Below are 17,998 nucleotides of genomic sequence, written 5' to 3' on the forward strand. Positions count from 1 at the left end.
CCAGTTTGTTACTACAGGGCTGTGATTATTTCATAGGATGGTAACATTTGTAGTCAGTTGCTTTTCTATATACATCACTATTAATTAAAAATTATACTCCTAAATAACAGTGACTAAGCGTATAAACATGATATCATTACAAGGAGAGAAATACTACACCAGATGTTCCATGTAAAAATAAATGATCAAACATTGTACACGGTCCTCTAATGCCATAAACAGAGTGTAAAGAGCTCTTAAAAGACATTGGCATAACCCATTGATCCAATTCAAAGAAGATTTGATATTTGAAATGCATTTCTTTGACATTTTAATGAGTTAAAGAGTCATCTCCATGCAAAACACTAATCAGGGTCCATCCTTTTGGGACAGACTGCAACAAAAGCATTCTTTGCACAAAATGACTGTATATAGTCTTCAGAAATCTTTTTCTTGCACACAGTTAAAGGTATAGTTCACCCAAAAATTCAAATTTACTTAGCCTCATGTCATTCCAAAACTGTATGACTTTCTTCTGTGGAATATACAAGGTTTTTTTTTTGGTCCGTAATTTAATGGTCATCATTCTTTAAAATGTCTTCTTTTGTGTTCCTCAGAAGAAAATAAGTCTTACAAATTTGAGGGTGAGTAAACAATGACAGATTTTCATTTTTGAGCGAACTATCCCTTTAATTATTAGAGTGCACAATGCAAATTATTTACACATCACAAATCATATTCTCTCTAATTCATTTAATCATGATTTGAATAAAGTTTAAAAAAATTTTTAAAGTGTCAAAGCATGACAGTTCCTAATGCCATACTGTCAATATAACACTATGAGAGACAAAGTGATAGCAAACAATTGTGTAAAACAAGCTAAATGTGCAGTAGAATGATGAAAATAATATAAATATATTTAGAATGGCAGCAATCATAAAAGACAAAATACATACAAAATGCATGCATTTTTAAATATAAAACCTAATTGAAATTTAGGTCCACATAAAATCAACCGGGGTCAAATAAAAATCTCCTTTATGTGCATAGTCAAAGAATGGGATCTGTATTATTCCAGCTGACCACTGCATTTTGCCATCTGTAAGACATATTTGAAGCATTAATATCACCACATGTCTTTATTGCACAATATCAAAATGACGTTATAGAAAATATTCTGATAAACGAGAGATACACCTCTAAGCAGTGATGAAATAAGAGACTTACTTGGTCCTGATGCAGAGCTCCAGTGGAGGAATGAGATCACTGTCTGCATTGTCATTCTGAGCCCCACCAGCAGCACAATGTAGATCTGTTCAGACACAAAACACACAAGACCTTTTAATACTGACTTATTATAAACCCTGATTACAAAGCAAGTGTGCAAAGGTTGTGTTTATTACAAATCCTATGTATAATAAAATCAGTGTTTGTTTTGTGTGTGTGTCCAGAAAAGCAATGACCCAAAGGAAAAGACTCACAGACTGTTAATCTAATTGGTTCCTGCTGGTTGGCCAGCCCATCATAATAGTACAAGTCAAACTCTTCCTCTCTGCAGTGATCAGTTGCCAGGTCTTCAGAGGGGCAAAAGAGCACACTGAAATGGCTCTCACTGCACACTACCCAAATTGGAAACTTGGGAGTTTTCAGGTGAGATCCAACCTTTAAAAAAAGAGAAATCGTGATATAAGAATTTTGGATTTAATATCTAAGTATATGTTAGAGTGTTTGAAGCCTCATTACCTTACATATATTATAGTGCTCAAATAAAGACAGCAGCCCAATGTTACAATGTGCTTGAATTCCCTTCAGAAGTGTAAAATTTCCATTTCCGGAATCAAGCTTCATTTCATCATCAAAGACGTTTGAAACTGCCCGTCCACAAAGCAAAAGATTTACCAATTCCTTAAGAAAAATGAAAGGGAAAATAAAAGACTTAATGGCACTGTACACAATGGAGCTGTATACAAATCAAACAACACTGTGACCAATAAGAGAACAATCAAATATGCTTTCATATGTGTATCAGGATATGGACTGTAAAGTGTTAATATGGCAAACCTGTGTGCAGTAGCCATGAGCTCCAATGAGAGTGGATGTTGGCACATCCATATCACTTTGTATACTAAATCACAAAAAAACGAATCGATTAGCTCTGTGAATATATGAAAGTAAACAGTCTGCACTGAGTTAAAGAGGTGGAAACTCACGTTGCAATAGTTCTGGAAAGAATGGCACTGACAGTAAGCAGGATACAGCCAAAGGGGCCAGACTCGAACTAAAAGGAAGAAAGAAAACTGCTATTAATTGTCATCATCAATCACAATTCAAATCAAAAAGAGCTATTAAACAGGTGATATATGCCTTAAAATGCTTCAAGACTATCACTGGATGTGCTTGGATACAAATCCTGCATTTAAGGTATATAACAAAACTTGCTTATAGCTAATTTTAATAATATAAATATTAAATATAAATAACAACATTATAAACATCAATACTAATATTATAAATACATAATTAACAGTATTATACATAATAAATCTTATCATATATTTCTATACTATTTTTGAAAATATATATTCTACAAGAATAGAAATCAAGTATAGGGGATGTGCCATTTAAGTGCAGACTTACCTGTCTAATATGCTGCTCAAGAACTGAAGTGAGATCATCTAAGGTCTCCATAGTGACACATGTTATCTATGTGGAATATGAAAAAAAATCTATTAACAAAAGAGAAATATGTAGTAGTCATCAAAAGATTAAGAAGCAATTAGAAGGCACTTTAAGGGTCAAAGAATGACCTTACCATTTCTAGAATACCATCTGATTTGTAGCGTCCAATTGGGGTGAACAGACTTCTTCCTGTGTTTCTGTGGGGGCAGGTCTTTTACGGTTGACAAATAAACAAGAGGTTTGTAAATATAAGTAATAATTCTAAATGAGTGACACTTACATTGCGACTGTGGCTCTCTTCATATTCCCGGCTCTCCATAGTATGTCAGCCAAAGCCCGAGATAGACATTTTGTCCTTAAAATGTTTGATACCTCCAGTCTCCAGATGACAAAAAATGAATTAATTAAAAAAATTAAATAAAATTTGAGACGTCAATAAAATACAAATGTTACAATTTATAACCTAAAATATTTTCTGGTTTATGTATAAAAAATGCAAATAAATGTGAGATCAATAAGAGCTTTGAAAATTATAATGATATAAAAAAATATCTAATCTTTCAACAGAAAAATTGGCACAAACAGGACTGATGCTTCATACTCACTCATCCAATGAGTCATTGCTCGATTCTTCAAACAGAAGCTTCTGTAGAACACCTGCCTGAACTGCTGCAAGAACTCCACAGGGTCCTCCCTGATAAAACAACCCCAGAAGATCTCATGATGCAAAGGTTTACAAACCAAAACTACAGTAAATCCTGAGGTTGTCTGGAGTACTGTACCTTCTTTTGGACAATCCCATACTTCAAACCAGGAGTATCTGAAAAAGTAAAATTCTGCTGTTTCCACTCCTCAGTGAAACAAGCCATAGGAGAACCAAAGATGATCTCCTTAAGAGCCTGAATTAGACATGAGAGCACAGATATCATATCAGACTGGGCTGATATCACAGATTATGGTTCGAGGAAGATAAAATGATAATGTACTTACAGTGGCAGTCATCTGGTCCATGGGAGTCTTGTCCAAACTAAGCATTGGCATGGTTGTTCTAGAAACATCACACAAGCTCTCCTCATTCTCTATGTCATCTGTAAAATTTGAAAAAGGATTGGAGGCATTTCAAAACAATAGAATTTTAAATAACAGATTGTTTTAAAGGGGTCATATGATGCCCATTTTCCACAAGTTGATATGATTCTTTAGGGTCTTAATGAAAAGTCTGTAACATAGTTTGGTTAAAATTTCTCAATGGTAGTGTAAAAACACCTTTTTTTACTCTGTCAAAAACAGTCCTTTTCAGATCAAGCCGTTTTTGAAGCATTTCCCTTTAAATGCTAATGAGCTCTGCTGACCCTGCCCCTCTCTTCCGAGCCGCTCTCAGAAAGACTGTTTACTTTAGCCGCATTCATCGTGACACTTGCTAATTAGCACATTATTAGGAAAGGCAATTTGCAAAGATTCATTACAAAACATTATACAACTTCTATAGATGAGGCTGGATCATGAATGATTCGCGCGAACATAGACGCATTTAGGCAGATCGGGGGAGCATTCCCTTCAGAAACAATGTAATCCACTGCCAGTTCAGGGGCTCAGATGTCAGGAGTAAATGACGACTGCTATGTTCATTATTACATCCAACAACAGAACACCTCAATCGCTTAGGAGTCATTCTTGTCTACATCTGCTCCGGCGGTGAAACAATGGCGGACTGATGACAGCTCACTCAGGGCGGGGCTAAGGTAACACGCAAGTCCAGTCTGTGCTGAAACACTACTGTCAATCAAACTATCGTGGGAGGGGCCTGTCTGTGTGACGTCACACAGACAGGCATCTGCGATCAGCTCGATTTGAGAAAGGGGAAAACATTTAACCAGATTTTTTTTTTAAAACACCAGGTGGATTTTTATCATTATAAGGTGGTTGTGTACACACACTGCCAACACACATTTCAGTTCAAACAACTTGTAAAAGTGCATTTAGCATCCTATGACCCCTTTAAAACACATTTTAGTCAAATTGATTTCAAAATGATAGGATTAGGAAAATAAATATTAAAAATGGACATATGCACAAATATTGAAATGTGGACAAAACAGCACTTCATTTATTTTAAAGCAATACAAAAGCTGCTTTTCTGCAGTTGAACTGGCTAGGATACAAAATGTAATCTGTTGAAGATTTTAGGTGCACTACCCAAAACCATTTCCAACACATGGAGTCCATCCAGTTTTGGGCCGGGTGCCGAATTCTTTCTGGCGAGGAAACAATAAAAGTTAATGATCACACACAAAAATATCAACAGTATCTTTTTATCATCCCAAATTTCATAGTCTTAGAGCCATACAGTTTTACGTTTAAGGGATTTTACTCATATTTAATTCATGCTTGCATTTAAGGTTATGGATAGGAATTCTGGGCCCCCTACTTGTAAACTGCTTTGGGCCCCTTACCTTTTTAAATGTAAAATTCTGAAACTGTTGCGAGTCCCCCTGGACCTGTGGACCCCTAGAATCATTCCCACCTTTCACCTCTCAAGTTTGAACTGATATAAACTGCTTTAATCCCTCAAAAATAAAAAGCTTTTGACTTTTTGACATATTTGAAAATCATTTTTTTCAAATGAAGGTTTACATAAACTATGTAGAGTAGGTTTCCCAGACACAGGTTAAGTACTGGGCATATTCAAACAAACTTACAAGCGATGTTTGACGTCTGACTTCCTCTCATGTCCACTATGGTCTATGAATCCTGTATGTAAATTTGAAAACATGCTGCTCTCCCATTCAAGAGGGGCTGATGGGATAGACTTTGTATTTGTGGTACTGACACCATTTGTCCAGTCTGCTGCTTCTCTGCAATCCTCTGATGTTGCTGTAACAGATGAAGGTGCTTTTCGAGCTGGACGTCTCCTGTTACTTTCCTAAAGAAAATTATATCCTTGTCAATTCAATGCAACGCTGCAAAGGAGGAATAATGTAGAATAAAATCTTAGAAAATAAATTAAATACATAGCTAACGTTATTAATCCTTAATGCTGTATTTTAATATTTAATGAATTAATTTTAACTTCATTAACAACATTCATCACCTGTGAGGAGCTGGCAATGGGACCTGCCATAATGCCCCATCTTATCCTGCTGCTTCTGTTCTTCTGGCTGTCAGTGTCTACGACCTTTTTCTCAGAGAGAAATCCCTCTTTCGAACAGTACACACTTCTCTCACTCTCAGGGTGAACAGCAAAGCTCTTGTGCGTGATTTCAGAAGGTGTTCGGGAAGGCACAATAACTTGTGACACACTGCTTTCAGATAACCTATGTAAAAGTTGTAATGTTTATTACCGTCAACAGATCTCGAAAGTCTCAAACAAACGAATCCACTGGATTTTTGTAAATAAATAAATACCTTGGACTGTCACCCAACAGATTTTCCATACAATCTTGCTCTCTCTTAACATTCCCAGTCATGTCTATGGAAGAACTGGATATGGTTTGTTCCAATGGATGTGCTTGATTGTCACCATGTCGGCATCCTTTGGTTTTGCCACCTTCACTCATTCTGTCCTTCACGATCATCTCCAACATTGACTTCAAAGGATGTTCTTCAGCCTAAATACAAATGCATTTTGATGGCCTCTCTACTTTTTCAGCATTCTTTATATTTTAAATACAGGTGTTGATCACTTTGATACCTTATTCTTTTTGTAAAGGCCCTCAAGGTGAAGTATTCTGCGTAGATCTGATCTGTTATTAATGCTTGAATTAGTTCGGGGAAGCTCTTCATCCATGCAAGCTATGGTTTTCTTCAGGCCCTGCAAGTACATTTCATCGTCCAACCAGAGCAATTTCTTTTACATTTTTACATTTACAGAAGAAATCTAACTTTCAAACACACGATATGTATATACGATATATATATATATAAGTAAATATATTTAAAGATCACCTAAAATGCTGCTTTGAGTGGTAGTACAAGATAGTTAGCATGCATGGTAACTAGTAAGCCTTCCAAATAGAATAAACTGAATGAAACTGATCTGTCACCCACCTTTCGACTGAGATATTCCCGTACTAGAGACGCGGAGGCTTCCTCCACATCTTTTCCCATCATAGATCACAATAACAGTGGTAACGTTAAATATGGGAAGAAGATAGCAAGTTGGCTAGTTCGATGTAAACAGCCCCAAACTTTTCACACACACATCGAATACTGTTTGGTCGGCATAAGTCATATGTTCATCTACACGAAGCTACTGCCTTTTCAGCACGGTATTTAAATGTTTTGTGAACTGACCGGGGGATAAATGAGATAAGGATAGCTGCAGAGGCTTGCTACCTAGCGGTCTAGCTTTTTGCCTTGTTGCTATAGTTACCAGCAGACAGTTTTTGATAGCGTGTGCGGTGCGTGGATTAATGGCACAGCTGCGCCTCCCTGCGGATGCAACATGTATTAACGTTACTGTTACAGTTTGCAAAAAAAATTTGTTTTGACGCGTTTGTGTTGGCACAAGCGAGTACTAAATAAAATTTTGTAGCATTCTGGTTGGAGAGTATTCTGTTTAGGTGGCAGGTATGGAGAGGACTGCTTTTTATATTAATAATTTAGAATAATAAACCATCAAGACGCCTCTATCTTAATGTTAAGTGACCTACTTAATCGGAAGATGTTCAGAGTAGCATTCTGAAAAGGAAAGTTGTGTCAGATATGGTCAAATTTATGAAAATACACTGAAAATGTCTAGCAGAAAGGGCTCCAATGAGTAAAGAAGTCTTGTTTGTTCACGTAAAATCAAATATATGTCAATTTGAGCTGCTTGATAAGAGTGGTCTGTTGTGAGAAGGGGAAAATGATTTGCCAAGCACATTTCATAAGCTTTGTCTATTGCAAATGTTCTATTTTTATTTTATGTTTTGTCTACTGTTCTGTCATTTGGGGCCTTCAAGCTTTTAAAAGGCTTTTGATAATTTTTCTTTTATTATTTTGGGCAAGCTAACATGTCTTAAGAAGCATTGCTTTTCTAGTTAAAAATATGTTTTTTGTTCAATTTGAATTCATTTTCTTTATACTTACATTCAAATTCAAATGAGCAATAACTAATAACTAAAAAAATAGCATATTTACAGACAATCGTGCATTTTATTCGATTTGAATCTGTAATCAGATGATTCCGTCAGGCCACGTCTGCAACTAATGACTTTATTTAAAATCATGTATCATTTATATTATCATATAAATAAAGGTGTTAGTTCATAAAACAGACAACATCACTTCAGTGTCATGAATTTTATTATAATTTTGTACATTACACAAATATTCTGCCTAAAACCTAAAATCACCTCTTGCTAACCTACATACACTGTCCATACATTTCACTTACTCACTACACTTTAACATAGAAACATCTGGGGTTATGAAAGCTCCATGTGTACATTTTTATTCAAAACTTTAAATACTCAGATCACAATGTGGAAGAACAATCTGAGTCTGAACAGAGGTGCTTATAGGAATTTAACAAAGGAAATGCAACCACAGCCCCTTTAAAGAGACTGAATCAAACTCTCAAGTAACGTCTCATTCATTCGATTACATGAGCATGAAATCCTTCCTCAGTGACATAGTGGGTATATTTTGAACATACTCAACTGTATTTAATTAACTGGATTTCTTTTCAGCTACGCTATGTATTTATGCTAGAAGATCATGGGAATAGTATCTGTGTTTTGGCACAAATTCATCCCAAATATGGATTTATTTTGTTGTTTTGTTAACCGCGAGTGCAGCATCTAATGTAAACAACAGATTGCACTTCATCATTGAGCATATCTTCAGGAGGAATGGCAAAAATAAAAAAACAAGAGAAATAAATATCGCTCCTTCCTCCTCGGTTTTTGGCCCTACCTTCAGAAATTAACTTTTATCAAAAAGAAAATGATAAAAGTCTGGGAAAGTTCCAGAGAAGGAGAGCGTCAGTTGTCCTCAGCTGGAAAGAGAAAGACAAGGAGACAGAGAGACACAAATTAACAAGAAGAAGAAGAACCGAGCGGAAGCGGAGCATGCAGTCCGTTCGAGGTTAGTGACGCCATAAGAAATCTCAGCATGCAGGTGGTTAGTGGAGACGGAGGGCGGCTTACTTTCAATCGTGAGAATGCAGGTGCTGGCGGCAGTTCCTCGGCTGTTGACGGCTTTGCACATGTACTCTCCTTCGTCCTCGGGGAACGTTTCTGGCAAGTACAAGCAGTAGGTCTCACCTCTCTCAATGTACTGGTAATCTTCAGAGTCCGGCAGCAGCTCACCCTCAAACCACCAGGTGACCTCTGGTTTGGGTTCTCCTGTTATCTTCACTGTGAACCGCACAGGCTCTGCGTCGACCACCGACTGGTTCTTCAGGGGCTTTTTAAACCACGGAGCGCCCGACCTGGCATGGTCCTCTTCATCCTCATAGGTGGCGGAGCTGTTAATGATGCTACCCTCTTCCTCCTCCTCTTCTTCCCTTTTCTAACAAGACACATGACAAAGTGTTTCACACTCGGAAAACACAGCAAAACAACAGAAATCACATGCATGCAGCTCTGTCATGCATTAGTGTTGAGGTCGGTCCACCATTTAGCTCTTAAACAAAGCAGCCCAGAAGAGGTTTACTTTTTGGAGAGCAGCGTCAATTTCCTGTTGTTCAAATTGCATCCTCTGTAATTTCTGCTCTTCGATCTTCCTCTTCTGCTCATCTTCTCTGGCCTTGGCCATTTGTTCGAATCGCGCACGCATGTCCACTTTTTGTCTGAACGGGACGTCCTCTGCTTTAGCTGGAATTGTTTTATCCTCATCTTCATCCTGTGAAAGAAATTAGCAAAATTCCTCATTTCAAAGTTCTTGAGCTGGAATGAAAATATGAGAAATTCCCTCGTTCTTTTACCTCCTGACAGCGCTCTTCCTCTCTCTCCTTGATTTTCTCGTCAATCTCTTTCCTTCTTGCCCGTTCCTCATCGATCTTCTTCTGGATCTCCTCCTCTGTGAGCTGCTTGATCTTCTCAAACTTAGATTTCAGGGTTTTGGCCTGGATGGAGCCGGTTCGCTTCAGCTTTGTTAGTTCCTCGTACTCGGTGCTCACCACCTCAGAGCTTTCATTGATCTCATCCTGAATCAAACCCACAAAACATATGTAAATAATTGAAGCGTATTGAAATTGTAAGTGTAATGATCATTATTTTGGCACAGCTGACCTCGCCCATCTCTTGTCGCAACTGTTCAAACTCTTTCTTCTCCATCTCCATTTTTTGACGTTTGGCCTCATCCTTGCGCTTTCGCTCTGTCTCCTCTTTCATTTTCAGCATCTCTTCAAAGTTGATTTCTAGTTTCCCTGGGTGCATTGCTTCCTGTGACTCTGTCCTCACCAGAGTTTCATCATCATCCTGCACCTGTCACAAGAATGTTAAATATAAGCCCATTAATGGACTTTTTGTTGTTGATTTGTTTTGTTCATATAACATACATTAGAGCATGCAACCAGACTGTTCATGTGCAACTACATTATGTTTAATCTCATCCATGGTCCTACCATATTCTTGCGAGCTTCTGCAAAAAGTATTTTCTCCTCTTCCAGGCGTCGCTTGGCTTCCTCCTCTTTCCTTTTCTGCTCTTCTTCTCGTCTCTGTTTTTCCAAATCCTCAAAGCTGATGGCCAACTTCCCGGGTTTGGCCCCATCTGAGTTTATCATGGCCGGCAGGATGTCATCATCACTATTTACAACCTGCAAATCAATATATTAGGTTTGGGGAAAATTAGTTAGTCAACAGTCAAGAGTTTTATCTGGCTTCCAACTTACATGTCCAACTGTGCCAAGTCAGCAAACCCTTATCACTGTCTGATTTTAGATTGTAGCTATTATATTTCAAGCCAGACATGTTGTTTTCTATGACCTTTTGTAATAACAGTGAGCAGTTTGTGTCTATTAAATATTATGTAGGCCTGATCAGAAGGTAACACTGATATATGCTGTCAAAATATCATGGTTACCATAGTACACATAAAACAAAACAAAACATGATATTACCATGGTGCTGTTTCACAAGCACACAAACTGACCATGCTCTTTCTGGCCTCGGCAAAGGCCTTTCTCTCTTCTTCGATACGTCTTTTCCTTTCTCCTTCCACTCGCTTATGTTCCTCTTCCAGCCTCTGTCTTTCCAGCTCCTCAAAGCTGAGTCGAAGTTTACCAGGTCTGAATTCTTCCTTCTCCCCCATTGCATCCTGAGTATCCTCATCATCCTGGACCTGTGGTAAACAGTTTATTATTATTCATATTACACATATACAGTGGCCCCACTGTAAAAACTCTTTGGACACTGAAGTCAGTTTTAAAAATGTCTGAAATTTAATGAATTAGATACAAAATATCAAACCGAGTAGCATCCGCAAACAAATGTTGCTAGAGTTTTTCTCGAAATGGACTGGAGTTGTGTGGATTACTTATGTATTATTGTGATGTTTTTATCAGCTGTTTGGACTCTCATTCTGACGGCACCCATTCACTGCAGAGGATCCATTGGTGAGCAAGTGATGTAATGCTAAATTTCTCCAAATTTCTTGCGATAAAGAAACAAACTCATTCACAGTACTTTTTGAATGGCCTGAAGGTGAGTAAATCCTTAGCAAATTTTCAGTTTTGGATAAACTTCAAGTGTCTGAATAGTAAAAAAGTGTCCACTCTATATTTTGTATATGTAAACCAGTATATCTGCTGGTTGTGGAAAATATTCTCACCATGCCCAGCTTGGCCTCTTCAAAAGCTTTTCTTTCCTCCTCCAGTTTGCGTCGGGCCTCCTCCTCTGCCTGTTTTCTCTGCTGCTCCTGTCGCTCCTTCTCCTGTTCTTCAAAGGTCAGACGCAGTTTACCTGGGGTCACCTGCTCCTTCTCCTTGGGAGTAGACTCTGCATCGTCCAGCTTTTTTGAAGATAGAAACTTTTTAGTCAAAAGTTAATTTTTTTAATTTTGCCAAAGTTAGCAAAACTCTTTCTAGTACAGATGGCATTCATCTTTAAAAACAGATTGTTCACCTGTTCAATCATGGAGCGACGCTTGGCCTCTCGGAACGACCGGCGGTTTTCATCGTATCTCTTCTTCTTTTCCTCCTCAGTTCGCTTCTTTAGTTCCTCTTCTCTGCTCTTCTCCAAGTCCTCAAACTTCATCTTGATCTTTCCCGGTTGTGTTTGTGATTTTGCAGGCACCACTCGTACCAGCAGACTGTCATCACCTTCCTGTCATGAAGAAGACATGAAGAAGAAACCCAAACAGATAAAATAGCAGTTTTATCACTGGAATTACAAAGGTGTGATGAAATGTCTTCCTGTTTTGTTAAAGATTTTGAAAATCAAAAACAAATGTGAGGTCTAATCTGAAGCAATAACAAATGATTTTTTTCATTTATACTGCTTTGACCTGCAACATTTCTGCAGTCATGGACAAGCATCCAGACAGGTTTCAGATAAGGCCTGACAGCAGGGGACATTCTTCTGGCACAGTTGCCTTCATTTGTGTCATACTAGACAGAGATATGGGATTGCTAATTCAGTCAGAGAGCATGGCCTACAAGTGGTGTGGGAAACAGTTGGCAGTCACATGCTCATTAATTCTGGCTACAGTAAGTGTGGACAGTGGGTCATTTGGGCATTACTGCACACATTTTACATTTCATTTCACAGTTTCTATATTATACACTACCGTTCAAATATTTGGTAAGATTTTTTAAAAAACAAGTGGTGTGGGAAACAGTTGGCAGTCACATGCTCATTAATTCTGGCTACAGTAAGTGTGGACTATATTATACACTACCGTTCAAATATTTGGTAAGATTTTTTAAAAATGTTTTTGAAATGTCTCTTCTGCTCACCAAGGCTGCATTTATTTGATCAAAACACAGTAAAAAGAGTAATACTGTGAAATATTTTTACAATTTAAAATAGCTGTTTTCTATTCGAGTATATTTAAAAATGTAGTTTATTTATGCAGTGGCAAAGCTGAAATTTCAGTGGTCATAGACATCTTTTGTAACGTTGTATACGTTGTTACTGTCACTTTTGATCAGTTGAATATGGCCTTGCTGAATAAACTTAATATGATAACACTTTACAGTAAGGTTTCATTTGTTAACATTAGTTAACTACATTAGCTAACATGAGCTAACAATGAACAATACTTCTACAATATTAATTAATGTTAATCTCAACATTTACTAATACATATTTAAGATCTTTAAATATATTTAACATTTAAATGTTGTACTGTATCTGTTAACATTAGGTCAATCATGACAACTCTCGGAACATTTTAGCATGGTGATGGATATGACAATGTTAATGTTTTTGGTCTTGGCGGAACAGATCTACTACGCTGCTGCTGAATTGCTGCTGCTGTTGGTTATTGCTGTAGTTGTAGATTATTGCTGCTGCTGCAACAAGTACAGGAACTTGCTTCTGCCAATGCATATGGCGATACGTGCCGTGAGTATTTAAGACATACTGCTGCTGCACAAATAGTATATAAAATAACCCCGTAGCAGATCTGTACAGGTGGAGCTGGGGAAGGTGGAGGGTTTCAGAGAACTCTGAAAGCGCGCAGCAGGAATCTCAAGTGAATGCTAGCCAGCCATATATATGCAATGCAGTAAGCTCATTGGCTGCATATGCAGCATGAACCAATCAGTTTGTGCCAAGTCGTTTAACTCTGAATATAATCGAATACGTTAACAACCCGTCGCCTGCGCCATCTAGAGTTTCATGACTGAACTACAGTATATATTTAATAAACGTTATTAATCAAATTAAAATTAATTAAAATAAATGCTGTTACTGCAATTTCTATTGTGATTTCTATTGTGATGTGACATTGTTCTATACTGTAAATCCATTCCTTGATTTGATTTCACTTTAATATATTGCTAGGTTTTAAAATAGTACTTTACATTGCATCAGAGGATTACCTGAGTGATTACAGATACTTTGGTGGAGATTTTCTAATAGTAGACCTGATAAAGCAGCCGACTGCCAAAGTCGCATTAAAAGCATCCTGCTGTAGCCACAGCCTGTTATCATGACACACTGACTCACCTCCTGGGCTTTCTTGGCCAGCTCTTTCTGAATCTTGGCCTTCTCTATGGCCTCCTGTGCAGCGCGCTTCTTTCTCTCCTCTTCTGTTCTTTTCTGCTCCTCCTCCTGCCTTTGTTTCTCCATCTCTGCAAACTTCCCCTTCACACTGCCTGTGAATGGACAGAAAGCCGACAGTTGGCATCTATAAGGGGATTAAAATGCTGTTACAATGATTACGTTGGATCAGTCCTAAAACGAATATTCCATATCCCTCCGTTTTTCTAATTTCACCCTACCTGTAATCTTGGGAACATATGATTTTTCTATCTTCGTCGGCTTCACCTCTTCCTCTTCATCACTAGAGGTGAGGAGTTCCTTTATCTGTGGAGGATCCGACAGTTGTTGTGGGGTTAGCCGTTTTATCCAGGATCAGAAACCATGCTGGTCGTAGCAAGCCAAGCAGACCTTAATCCTTGTAAGACAGGCACGTATGACCTACAGGGGCGGATGCTGATTGGGCCATCAATCGTGACATGGGCAGGGGATCAGTAGAGTGTGCATGCACCAAGAAGGCATCACAGATACTGGGGTGTTTTACTGATTAAAGGCTTTTTTATAAGAAGGTTTGTGTACATCCTGAAATCAGGTATTGATGCATGCCAAATCTTATGCAAACACTGCAGAACCAGCAAGCAGTATCTTCATTAACCTCAAGTCAAAATCTCTTACTATGCGTTGTTAGTGTCAGAGAGATGAGGCAGGGCAGTCAGTGGATGAAGTGGCAAAACAAGATGCTGATGGGCACGTTTCTCTACTGACCATTTGCTTCTTGCGAATATACTCTCTCTCTTTAACGTACTGCCCTCTGCGTTTCTTTTGCTCCTCCTGACTTCTCTTTTGGCTTCTCGCTTCTCTAGCTTTCTGCATGGCCTCAAACTTATTCTTCACATCTTCTTTTCCCAACTTGGGAACATAACTTCTCTGTACAGGCTTAGATGTTTTAAGCAGTTTCTTCAGAAGAAAGAGAATACGAGGTATGAGAGATTGTTAGTAAAATAGAGAAATGGAAAATTAGTTAAATTCTTTGATTGATTGATAATATAAATATTATAAATTACATAAAACATATAGTTGACTACTTTTTCATTGAAAAAAAAACATATAATTTATTTAAAATATATATAATTTAAAAGCATTAATAAAAATTAAATCATTTATATTTATATATATATTTCTATGATTATATATAACTATTTTTTTATTTTATCATATATACATGTGTGTGTGTGTGTGTGTGTGTGTGTGTGTGTGTGTGTGTTAATTATTTTAAATTTGTAATTAATTTTAATTTAATTGTATGTAATTTTTGGGAATTTACATATTTTGAATTATATATTTACAAATATTATTGTAGCCCAATCATACTGTACCTCTTGTTTTATTGCCACCTCTGACATATTTGTCATATCATGTGATACATCCACCTCTTCATCTTTCTCCTCTTGGGTGATGTTTTCCTCATTTGTTTTGGAAACCCTCTCTCGTTTTCTCGTCCTGCCGGTGGTCTTTGTCTCCTGTTTGGGCTCTTTCTTCTCTGGTAACTTGGTCTTCCTTGGTTCATCTGCAACACTCTTCATCTCCACTTCTTCAGACATGCTCACGTCACGTGTTTCTTCTTTATGGTTTTCATCATTGATTGTATTCTCTGTATCATTAGCATCAGCTATATCGTCCGTGTTTTTTGTGTTGTTTATATGAGTCATGTCTGTTGACACGTCCGCCATGCTTATCACATCAGTCATGGTGTCGTTTCTAAGGCACACCGTAACAGGGCCTGTTGCAAGATACGTCAGATGAAGCTGACATTGGGAAAAAGACATCATGACCACAAGCTTCCATTGCAAAGGAACTGCTTTTGACTAACTGTAATCTTTATTATGTTACAGATCTAAGATTCTTAGACTGTTAATTGTTTTCTTTAAAAGGTAAATAAATGGTACTAAAGTCAGCTTTGAGTCTTGATAGTGTTAGTTGGTGGTCTACAAAAGAGCAAATGTGTGGGGGACCTCCAAAAAGAGCCTTGTGGGACATACAGGCCCTAATTTTAACTCCCAGTCTGGGTCCGGCCATGTGATTGGGGCTATTTTTACCTGGAGATATGAGTCTAAGAAGAGGTCAGCACCCAGATGGCGCACATGAGACCCCTGACTAAATGACTACATGTGTTGTGTCTCTACGGTGCAAATGTACAGTCAATTTAGCTAAATACTGAAAGTTAGCAACAATTTATTTATTGTGACAATATGTGTTTTTACACTATGTGCAGTTTCAAATTGTATCTTTGCGTTTCATAGATTCTACATCTAACATTATTCATTCAAGCTACAATAATCCCAGAACAACAACAGTATTTACCCAGAAAAACACATTTTAGGCATGACTCACTACATGTGTAATATTAGCATATACCTGTAATCATCTAAATTTCGATGCAGTCACTCTCCTTTGCTATTCATATAACATCTCACACAACTGGAGCTCCTCTGATGACTAGAACTCACAACTGATCACACCTCACTTTTAGAAGATGACGAAGACAATATGGCCACCGCAAACAATGTCGCCATTTTTAAGCATTGTTTCTCACCACATTCCAATTGATGTATTTATTTTTATCAATTGATGTGAATTTATGCTGCACACTAAGCATTTTCCACAGACATCCATTCCTTACATTATGTAGACACAACGTTTACTATCTTGATTAGTATACTTCATCTTCACATTTAAGGTTGATTTCAGAGTTTTGTTGGAAACTGAGGATAAATGTTTTCATATATCTGTTTAAAAACGGTTAGCTAAACCCTAACATTCAAAAGAATTGCACACTAAAGGTGTCACAAAATGTCAATATTTTTTTGAGTTGTCATTTAATAATGTGTTAAACATATAAATATATATCTCTTTATATCTATTTATCATGGGGCTAAACAATCATTTATTACAATTTCTTATTATATAATGTTCTCCACTAGATTTTATGAAGATCTTTAGGTTTTTCAGTCTCGCTTTTTCTATTTATTAGCTTTTTTTTCCCCTTAAACATTAGTGTTTAAAGTAATTTAGGATCAAATGAAATAAAAGTCTACTCAGTCTATACTGTATTCTCAGTGAGTTAAGTAAAGACACGAGGTTGACCATGTAATACAGGCCTGTCTGTGGACTTGCCCTTTGGATTTTTTTTCTCCCACAGGCTTTATTCAATTCTTCACACTTCATAAACGATAAGGTAAAAATAGCCTACCTTCTTTAGAGTGAAATTCTCCCTTTGTCTTCAATCATAAGATTTGTTCGTAGTTCACGGTGGCTTTAATAATGCCAAAATCGAGTCTAAATCCACAAGCACAGGTTTAGTACTCTCTTCCCGTGCGACAGAGAGTCCAATGAGCGCAGTCGGGTGTCGGTGGGCGCTATCCATAAAAATATCCGTGCCCCTCTCCATCTACCGCATTCCACACGCGCCACCGGCTGACGGCCTCAGCTGTCGCACCACATATGTCTCCTTATCTCCGAGTCTGAGGCTCTTTTACACCAAATTAATTGTTTGAACACTATAATTGTTTTTTTTCAAGCTGTCAACGACACGAATTACCTGTAAGTTTTTATTTAGTAATGTGCTTATTCATTCGTTTATGTATTTTTAATGGCAGCCTGCCTGTACACTTAAATTTATGTTAAAAACAACCTTTCGTGCATTACTGGTGAGGTATTTGCCTTTAGTTTTTTTTACTAATGTTATGTCTAATAGTATTATTTGCAGCTTATATTTGAGCTACTAAAACATTGTACCATACACAGATGCTATAATAATACAGGTGTTAAATTAGGTCACTTGATGAATTAATAATAATAAGCATATAAATATACGTGTAAATACATAGACAATAACATGGCATTAAAATTATTCTATAAATAAAATGCAAAATCTTGAGAAAAAATAATATAATGCAAATAATATATAATTAAATGTTATGCACCATGCAGGAACTTCTTTATATATCTTAACTAGATATATATAAATAATAATGTGAGTGTGTGTGTGTGTGTGTGTGTGTGCATGTTTATGTGGTTTATGAGGACACAAATTTGTATAATGACATGGGTATGACATAGGTATTACAACAAGAAGGTGCTTTATGAGGACATTTTGAGTGTCCCCCTGTAATTTAAAAGGCTTATAAATCATTCAGAATGAGTTTTTT

The 17,998-nt window shown here is 37.2% G+C and overlaps 2 protein-coding genes across 7 annotated transcripts in view; both read right to left on the minus strand.

Annotated features, from left to right (window-relative positions):
* Window positions 1–910: 910 nt before the first annotated feature.
* mindy4 (MINDY lysine 48 deubiquitinase 4) lies at window positions 911–7,039 on the minus strand. 3 transcript variants are annotated; one of them, XM_016229325.1, is made up of 18 exons: window positions 6,706–7,039; window positions 6,350–6,469; window positions 6,064–6,266; window positions 5,750–5,972; window positions 5,358–5,581; window positions 4,855–4,913; window positions 3,649–3,746; window positions 3,441–3,557; window positions 3,265–3,352; window positions 2,939–3,041; window positions 2,792–2,855; window positions 2,617–2,682; window positions 2,190–2,257; window positions 2,041–2,104; window positions 1,723–1,884; window positions 1,461–1,641; window positions 1,207–1,291; window positions 911–1,078 (listed from the first exon to the last, which is right to left on the minus strand). In XM_016229325.1, the coding sequence occupies exons 1-18, from the start codon at window positions 6,766–6,768 to the stop codon at window positions 1,030–1,032; spliced, it is 2,037 nt and encodes a 678-aa protein (XP_016084811.1). In that variant the 5' UTR covers window positions 6,769–7,039; the 3' UTR covers window positions 911–1,029. The 3 variants fall into 3 exon arrangements, with proteins under 3 accessions (XP_016084811.1, XP_016084802.1, XP_016084819.1); XM_016229316.1 differs by having other exon boundaries at window positions 1,443–1,641; XM_016229333.1 differs by having other exon boundaries at window positions 2,939–3,037; window positions 3,264–3,352.
* Window positions 7,040–8,417: 1,378 nt separating this feature from the next.
* Window positions 8,418–17,998, minus strand: part of nexn (nexilin (F actin binding protein)) — a 10,687-nt gene continuing 1,106 nt past the window's right edge. The window contains exons 1-14 of one of the 4 annotated variants that reach the window (XM_016229302.1): window positions 17,041–17,114; window positions 15,167–15,595; window positions 14,556–14,747; window positions 14,033–14,117; window positions 13,758–13,906; window positions 11,709–11,909; window positions 11,416–11,595; window positions 10,738–10,926; window positions 10,211–10,402; window positions 9,876–10,070; window positions 9,569–9,790; window positions 9,298–9,486; window positions 8,790–9,153; window positions 8,418–8,638 (exon numbers count right to left, since the gene is read on the minus strand). In XM_016229302.1, coding sequence (XP_016084788.1) covers window positions 8,625–8,638; window positions 8,790–9,153; window positions 9,298–9,486; window positions 9,569–9,790; window positions 9,876–10,070; window positions 10,211–10,402; window positions 10,738–10,926; window positions 11,416–11,595; window positions 11,709–11,909; window positions 13,758–13,906; window positions 14,033–14,117; window positions 14,556–14,747; window positions 15,167–15,538 — 2,544 coding nt within the window. In that variant the 5' untranslated portion in view covers window positions 15,539–15,595; window positions 17,041–17,114 and the 3' untranslated portion in view covers window positions 8,418–8,624. Of the gene's footprint in view, window positions 9,154–9,297; window positions 9,487–9,568; window positions 9,791–9,875; window positions 10,071–10,210; window positions 10,403–10,737; window positions 10,927–11,415; window positions 11,596–11,708; window positions 11,910–13,757; window positions 13,907–14,032; window positions 14,118–14,555; window positions 14,748–15,166; window positions 15,596–17,040; window positions 17,117–17,998 lie in introns of those variants that run through there. The other 3 variants (XM_016229287.1, XM_016229279.1, XM_016229294.1) reach the window with 3 other exon arrangements.

The sequence above is a fragment of the Sinocyclocheilus grahami genome, unplaced genomic scaffold, assembly GCF_001515645.1.
Source record: "Sinocyclocheilus grahami isolate Dianchi unplaced genomic scaffold, SAMN03320097.WGS_v1.1 scaffold16.1, whole genome shotgun sequence".
NCBI classification, from domain to species: domain Eukaryota; kingdom Metazoa; phylum Chordata; class Actinopteri; order Cypriniformes; family Cyprinidae; genus Sinocyclocheilus; species Sinocyclocheilus grahami.